An 8525-nucleotide genomic window follows, 5' to 3' on the forward strand; every position below is an offset into this window, starting at 1 on the left:
GGGGGGGTGGATTCATTTAGACTAACATATTCTCCATCACCCAGCCAGGTTTCAGTAAGACAAAATAAATCAATATTAAAATCTGATATTAATTCATTTACTAGTACCCCTTTAGAAGAGAGAGACTTGTTTGATGTAGACTATTGATGTATCATTGAACTCTGCAGAGAAATCAGTTTTCATTGGTGATGGTTTCCTACGGTTGAGCACATGCCCGTTGCCAGGGAGCGGCATCTGCCAGTAACCCTGGCATTTGCAGAAGTGCGATGGCCCGTCTACCACTGCTTGCAGCTTTCATTTATATTTTGAATTGTTACCTGCCACCAGAATTTTGTGTTTTCCTTACGTCAATAAAGATGTCAGGATAAATTTGTGTATTTCTTTATCAGTGGTCAGTGTGCGGACTCTATGCTTAATGCCCTACTGTCTAGTGTGCTTGGCGCACACGTCAGCAAAATGCCTCGTCTGTCTTAACAACAGCAAAAGCATGTGACCAAAGTTCCAAAATACGACCAAAGTTAAAAATAATGTGCTGTGACTGATTTCTCAAACTACGATTAGGGCCGAGTGACCAAATCACAAAATTTGCGTGCATTGATCGCACACGTAACTCGTTAATAACGTGTTTATCTTGACAGCCCTGAATCAAATGCATTAGGATTACACTAGTCTCGCATAGCCAGACCTATCTCCACAGCGCTGCAAAGTAAAGTCTGGCTCCAGCATACTGATGGAAATGCGAGAAAAAGTGTGTGATTGTATTTCTTTTAACCAATCATCTTAAAAATATGGGCACAAGGTGAATACAGGCATATTCAGGCAGTATGGGAAACATAATGTTTAAAGCCTGTAAACATGTGTTAGTAGAAGCCAAACAAACAAGTTTGAACCTGGAATTGAGCATTGCATGTCTTCTTTAAGAGGTGATGTTTGTTTGTGGGTTTGGTTGAAGGCTGTGCTCGGTCAAGATGTTTAGTTTTTCTCTTGTGAAACAGTAGTAGAGGGATTCAGCAGTGTTGGTCTAATGATTAACCCGCATGTAAAGCTCAGCACCACTGTTTAATTTCTATAATACAAGTTAATCATTCCATGTTGTAATTACAGGAAGGCCCGCAGGAACATAGCCGTTCCTCAGTTTGACTGAAAATACTGTCTGTGTAGGGGTGAGAGTATGTTCTTTTGGTTGGATGTGTCACACACTGCCACGTGAATGGGAGTACTCACCCCTAACCTCACTGATATAGGTCAAGACTGTATATGCGAGTGTGAAAGAGGCAGCTGATAAAGCACCCCCCTCCCCTCTCTTTCTTTCTCTCTCTCTTTCTCTCTTGCTTTTCGTTCTTTGTCACAATAGAAGGTTTCTGTGCGTTGCTTCCTCACATTTGTTTGTTGTTCCAAATGTTAGAGGTCCTTAATGGGATTGTTTTTAAGAAAGTCCATGAACCTCACATGTTTTCTAAGTCTTTAAGTCTTTTCTTGATTGCAAATTCAATTATTTACCTACTATTATGGGCGGCTGTGGCTCAGTGGTAGAGCGGCGGCCAATCAGAAGGTTGGTGGTTTGCTCCCTGGCCCTGCAGTCCCATGTCGATGTGTCCTTGGCAAGACACTGAACACTGAGTTGTTTATATGTGTGTGTGAATGTTTATCTTATGAGCAGGTGGCACCTTTTATGAAAGTGTGTGTAAATGGTGAATGGTTCCTGTATTATGTAAAAGCGCTTTGAGTAGTCGTTAAGACTAGAAAAATGCTGTATAATGTAAATACAGTCCATTTACATTTTTTTCCATAGAATGTGAAAAATGACTTGATTTACCTGGTTTCTTCCAAAATAGAGAAATCTTATTTTTGAAATGAAGACAAAAGTATACCGGAATAAATATACACAAAATATGTAACACAAGATAGCATTTTTCCTCCAAAAATCGGATATAAAAAATATGGAATTCCCATGAACAACGATGGTGTCCCTCTCTCCTCCTAACATTGAATTACTCGTCTAGGATATTTGGATCATGATTATGTACCTTAAATGGAGCAATACACTGTAGGTTTCAATTATCCAATTAAATTGTAAAAGGATTTGAGTATCTAGCTAACCATAAATCGAGGAATCAAGGAGTCTGCTGAATGCGCAGTACAACAGCCCTTGCTTCAGCCTTAGAAGGCTCATCAGTGGGTTTACATACACAGCAGTAACCGGGGTTAAGCACATAACCTGTCTGTCAGTTCTCACCGTATAACCGGGAAGAATGGAAAGAATTCAATTCAGTTTGAATGACTGGAGTAACTCTAGGCAAGGCAAGGCAAGGCAGCTTTTTTTGTATAGCACATTTCAGCAAGAGGGCAATTCAAAGTGCTTTACACAAAATTAGTTAAGCATATAAAACACAGGTACAAACAGTTAAATAACATAAGCATTAAAAAACAGTAAAACACATGAATAGACAGTTATAAAAAAAACAAGTTACAGTGCAGCATAAGAAATTTAAAGAAATTAGCAGTCATTTAAAGACAGGCAGCATCAAAAAGAAAGGTCTTCAACCTTGATTTAAAAGAACCGAGAGTAGCAGCGGACCTGCAGCTTTCTGGGAGTTTGTTCCAGATATGAGGAGCATAGAAACTGAAAGCTGCTTCACCTTGTTTAGTTCTGTTTATTTGTTATCAATTCATTAGAAGAGTTATCTCAAGACACTTTACAGATAGAGTAGGTCTAGACCACACTCTATAATTTACAAGAACCCAACAGTTGTAGTTATTCCCCCAAGAGCAATCATTTAGTGGCGAGGAAAAACTCCCTTTTAGGAAGAAACCTCGGACCGACCCAGGTGGTATAATAAATAGTCACAATAAAAGTTCAGAACATCAGAAAACTGACTAGAAATAGTTTACAGCCCAGATTTCTGAAAGCAGAACAGCAGAGTACATATTAAATTATTTTTTCACACCCCTTTTGTTACTTAAATAAAATAGTAATTGTATTATTTATTTGTTAAATAAAACTAATTACTTGCGCCTTGGAAATAATAGCTCTAAATAACTCTATATCTAACTATAAGTATGTTTACATGCAGGGATACCTTGGTTACTGAAGGAGTGTTCTACGTCTGTTATCCAGGTTAGATTAGATTACAGTATTATACTTTATTCATACCACAGGGAGGAAGTTCCCTTGTTGCAGCAGCAGCGGTTTCCTGCAGTAAAAGCAAAAAAAAAAAAAAAAAGAAAACAAACAAGTAAACCCACAAACAAACAACAGACAATGAGCAGAAGGTTATGAGAACCAAAAAGTGGTCATCCTAAATACATGATATGGTCCCCCAGCTCCTAGAGGAATTCTCTGTAAAATTGACTGACTGTTCTCCTCACAGCACCAGGACACCGAGAAGAGAAGCCATCCAGTCACTAAAACAAAGAAAAGGGGCCTGCCCTCAGACAGGTAGGTCTAATCACAAGTTTATGACAGTGTTATAGTGACCTTGCAGGTTTCACTGCTTAGGAAGACGGATGTCATGCTTACAGAGCCACATAAAAGCTATCAGTGGATTTTATTTAAAGTTAAACCCGTATGTCTTTGCAGATGAAAATAATTTAATAAAGTCTGGGATCTGTGTTGACATGAGAGAGAGTGTAGTGTTAGTGATATTAAAGCTGCGCCGTGGTACTCTTAAACGCCTATCAATCTATAGTCTCACCCTGACTCTACTCATCACATACCACTGTTGTATTCTTTGTTGCTGTGTTCCGAGTTGACATTACTCTGGCCCCTTGTGTCCTATCTCTGTCTCTTTTTAGGGACAAGGGGAAGGGTGCTGCCTTTATAGCCAATGGTAGGTTGGAACCATCTCTGTCGCCTCAGAGGACGAGTAAGTGTCTAAATGGCTTTGTAATGCCTGCAATAAAAGCAACATGGCAGTGTTAACATAACAATAAATGTTAATCTTCTTGGTTGAGTCGCTAAACGTCAGTCAAAATGAATCACCTGCGTTATGTTAAAAGGTTTAAAACAATATTCAGGTGATTCTGCCTCCAGGAAGCAGGAATAGTCAGTGGCTTACTCTTAGGGGGAATTATTGTGTCTCTGTATATATATTGCTCCTCAAACTGCCAAGTTTCCTGAAATAATTTCTGTTATGATTGAAAATTGAATTGAATTGGCTGCATGATGGTAGAAACTAACACAAACATTACAAACCCAAGGACTGACCCTTCGTATTGGTTGCATCCTCTCTCTTAGAATAACCTTTTAATGTAAAACTCCCAGCGCAATTATTTGCACAATAAGAGAGCCAGATTACAAACACAATGCTATGCACATGTGGAATGTGTTCCCGTACGCCATCATTCAATGTGGCGTGTACTTTCCCCACTGCTGCTTCCAACAAGGTCCATTTTCAGATATATCAAGACTGTTACTCCATTTTACAAAACTCTGATATGCCCATTAAATGATCCTCAAAAAGCCTGTTATGGACTGGACAAACTCCTTTAAGCCAAATGGTTTCTTTTTATTTCAGTAAGACAGTAAGGCAGGAGAAGGCCTTCATTCACTGCCTTCATTTGCGTCAACAATCGCACTCCTAGTAAAATCTAAACGCACAGACGTGATACACAGATTGGTATTTTGTTATTTTGTGAGGATATCGTTTTCTTTGATGTCCAATACACAAGTTCATTCTTTCACATTGAGTAAATGTTCTATAGTGTCATGTCTGTTGGCATGTCTGCTGTTTAACAAATAGATTTTGTTGCAGATGGAGGTTTTGGTCCAGATACCTTTGGTGACACATCATCAGAAAGCTACAGCTCTCCATCCAGCCCCCAACAGAGAGGACAAGAGAGCCTGGATAGTGAGGACGACAACAACAAAGGTAAAATAAACACATACACACACACACACACACACAAATACACTTGAGGAACTTGACGTTTTTCTACATGCTTGTCTTATTATCTCGTTTCCCTGGTAGACACAGACAGCCACTCTGATGACTCCAGCAAAGGCCCTGGCCCTGATATGTTCTTCGCCCATCAGACTGATCAAACTGTGGTTGGGGAGGTATCCTCTGTCCACCCTCTGTCAGCCGAAACCCACCCGGGTCAGACGGAGCAACTCTTCTTAGGGCCCACCACAAAACTCCCCCCTCTCACCTTCATGAGTCCTTATGTGCTCCCTAACGGTGCTGCTGACTCTCCACTTCCACTGGTCCCTCCTCCGAGCCAAAGCATCGTCCCCGACAGGAAGCCCTCATCAGGGACCCTGATGATGCCGATGCCCCTAGTACCTCCTGTCCCAGGCCCTGGAATTGTTGGAGAACCAGAAAAGAGAGACATGCTCACAACCTTTGGGATCCCACCTATTGGCCTCCACCCTTCAGGGAGTCCTGCTGTGCAGCCTCTGGTTCAGAGGTTCAAAACGGCTTTTCCTCCGTGTCAAAGTGGCACTGATGGAGCTTCAGGGAGTGGTTCTAATCCTGCTGCCTTGCAGGCTTCACACCCGGCCCCTGTTAGAGCCATTGTTGTCATGTCTCCTGGCCCCACATCATACTCCTCTCCTCTTCATCAGTCTCTGCCCTGCCAAGACTCGTCCAGTGTCACTTCAGGCCTGGCCTCCTCTCTGCCGCATGTGGAGACTCCACATGCCAAGCACCCTGGCTTACCCTTACCAGCTGGACTGCCTTCTCCCTACACCCTCCCCCCTGTCCCCACCTCTGGCATGCCTACTGTAGGAGCCCCTGCACCTTCTGGAATACCTCCATCCCCTGGACATGTACAACCGGCTCTTCCTCTAGCCGTGCCCACCCACACCCCTGGACCTGCCCCCAGCCCAAGCCCAGCGCTCATGCACAGCACGGCCCACACTGACTGTACATCCTTCAGCAACAGCAGTGCTTCCTGTGGAAGTAACCCTGTTGCCCATGCCAACCCTATTCCTCTTCAGCAAACCCAGCAGCAACAATTGCCCCCCCAGCAGTCAACACCACCACAACAGCAGCAGCAACCAATGGGCTGCGGGACCTGTGGTTGTCACAACAACTGCGGTGCCCGAGGCAGCAACACTAGCAACAGTGTGAGTGGTGTCCCTGGCTGCCAGGCAACGTTGTACTTCTCCCACCAGATGGCGGCAGCAGCACGGCAGGTGTTCAGCGTTCCTCCGCCTCTCTTCCAGCTCACCAGCCTGTGCAGTAACAGTTACCTCACCCAGGCTCAGCCTCCTCACCAGGCCAACGGTGCTGCCACCCTCCCCCCCTTCTTCCCCACTGGTCCACCTCCGGCACACCCGTCCCCCTACGGCCCCCTCCACACTCACTCTCACAGCCACGCAGACGTGCCATCACATATGCTGGCCAACCAGGCTGCTGCCGTGGCGGCCGCCGCAGCCGCAAATTACAACCTCCAGCAGCAGATGGCCCCGGCTGCATCGTTTTGCCAGCGTGTCTACCAGCAAATGTACGCAAATCCCATGGGGATGCTGCCTGCTGCTGCACTTGGGGGAGGTGGAGTAAATAAGAAGAGTGGCAATGTGTCCTGTTATAACTGTGGTGTGAATGGCCACTACGCTCACGACTGCAACCAACCCTCCATAGACTCCACACAGCAAGGTAGTGCAGCTACACGGAACAGGGAGAAAAAGAGGACCCCTTAGTTTGGCTTTCCCAGAACCCCATCGGTCATTGGCATCAGATAGTCCAACACTCAGCCCAGACTATGAAAAGTTAGGGCTCACCCTCACCAAGTATATTTTGAGTTGTTTAGTTTGGTCTTTGGTGGGTTACCTCATTCAGTTTGTTTTATGTGGCCAGAAGAAAAGTTGGGCCACTTGAACATTGCACCATGCTTGAAAATGCTAGAACGTGTTGTCTTCCGGGACACCTGTATCACATTGGGAGAGGAGTCAGATTGTGAGTGTTCTTACCTAAGAAGGAGAATCGTGGCAAAAAGCAGATAAGTTTGTCACACATAGCTATCAGGGACAAGAATAAAGGTAGTTTTGGCTACATCTCATGCTCTCTAATTCCCCTGGGATTGGTTATCAGATGAGAGTACTATGCCAGTGCCAGCCCCTGGTTTGCATGTAGCAAACAACGGTAAAAAAAAAAAAAGCCCTCAGAGAGTGCAGGCCTCAGACGAGGCAATTCCCTATCTTGCAACGTTATTGGAAGTGAAAAATAATTTGTGTACTGTATCTGTCCCCTGATTCATATTCCATCCAAAATGTAATGAGTTTTTTCTCGGCCTGTGCCACCCCGGGCTAATAGTTTGTTTGTAATCTTTCTTTAATACACAATCAATCTATTTGTGATTGTGTCACACACACATTCACAATGTGGGCAACTGTTTCAGATGGTTCCTATAGAAAGGTTTAAGGAAGTGGCTGTGGGCTGCCCTTGAGCAGTCTCAATCCAAAAAAAAGTCTCTTGGAGAAAGCATAAACCCATAAATAAACCTGATATAAGGCGGGACTGGTATTACCAGATGACCTCATGTGATTTAGTAAACTCTGTGTCATTCAACCATAAGGCAACAATCACAACATTGATGCCGGGACAATGTTAAGGGAAAAGTCTGTGGTTTTATCATCGAGAAATAATGGCAGACCAGTGACTGCCACGATGGTACCACACACACACACACACACACACACACACACACACACACTACATGAACATACATAAAAATGTATGTGTACACACGTGAGTTTAGGTCCATCACTGATCTTCAGCAATGTTCAGACTAATCATTTTCCAGCTGTCCACTGATTGGATATCGTCTGTGTGTTTGGATGCATCTCTGTATGTGTGCATGTGGTTGCTTGTGTGTTGGTGACATTGCAGGTGGTTTCCGGTTAAAGTACGCGGCCCCCCACATTTCAGAAGCACTTGACAATGCCGACTGAAGAAGAAAGGAGGAAGAAGAGTCACTGGTTTCTTCCTCTGGTCTCGTGTCCACGGTGACGACCGCCTGTTCTTCCCCAGGCCCTGTGTGTGTGTGTGTGAGCAGTGCACCGGAGCTTCTGTGTACTTCAGGAAAGAAAAAAACTAAACACAGTCTCAAAAAGAAAGTGACCTGCCAAGGGCTCAGTGGACAAAGCCTAAGTACTTGTGCCTGAGAAAATCTTGTTCCCATGGAGACGGTCTTGTGTACACCAACAGTCCACGTGACTCCTGGTTCCTTCCTTTTTAGTCTGTCTTTGATATTTTTGCACTGAGATTTGGAAACGATTAACTTATTACTTAATTATTTGGAATTTTGAGGATTGTTTGTGTTTTTACATTAAGTTTGAGAAAAAAGTTCTTGTAAACTTATTTCTGAAGCAATGTATTTATGCTTTTTCCCTCAATATTACTGTTCACCTAGGATTTTACGTGTCAGACAGAAAAGGGATGTTGACAAGATGGACTACATGCTTGTTTTCATTTTCAATTTTGCTGTACGGGTTTTGAACGTACAACGTCTCATTCAAAGGAGCAGTGTGTAGGATTTAGAGGCATCTAGCAGGGAGGGTTTAGATTCCTCCCCCCCCC

General features: G+C 43.7%; 1 protein-coding gene across 1 annotated transcript in view; it reads left to right on the forward strand.

The window, feature by feature from the left end:
• The window catches only part of zcchc2 (zinc finger, CCHC domain containing 2), a 40552-nt gene extending 32271 nt beyond the window's left edge, over positions 1 to 8281 (forward strand). The window contains exons 8-12 of the mRNA XM_034862771.1: positions 3372 to 3439; positions 3796 to 3866; positions 4755 to 4871; positions 4971 to 6602; positions 7836 to 8281. Of these exons, the coding sequence (XP_034718662.1) occupies positions 3372 to 3439; positions 3796 to 3866; positions 4755 to 4871; positions 4971 to 6602; positions 7836 to 7897 (1950 nt within the window). The 3' untranslated portion in view covers positions 7898 to 8281. The remainder of the gene's footprint in view (positions 1 to 3371; positions 3440 to 3795; positions 3867 to 4754; positions 4872 to 4970; positions 6603 to 7835) is intronic.
• The last annotated feature ends 244 nt before the right edge of the window (positions 8282 to 8525 follow it).

This window comes from Etheostoma cragini, chromosome 22, assembly GCF_013103735.1.
Source record: "Etheostoma cragini isolate CJK2018 chromosome 22, CSU_Ecrag_1.0, whole genome shotgun sequence".
In the NCBI taxonomy this organism is placed as follows: domain Eukaryota; kingdom Metazoa; phylum Chordata; class Actinopteri; order Perciformes; family Percidae; genus Etheostoma; species Etheostoma cragini.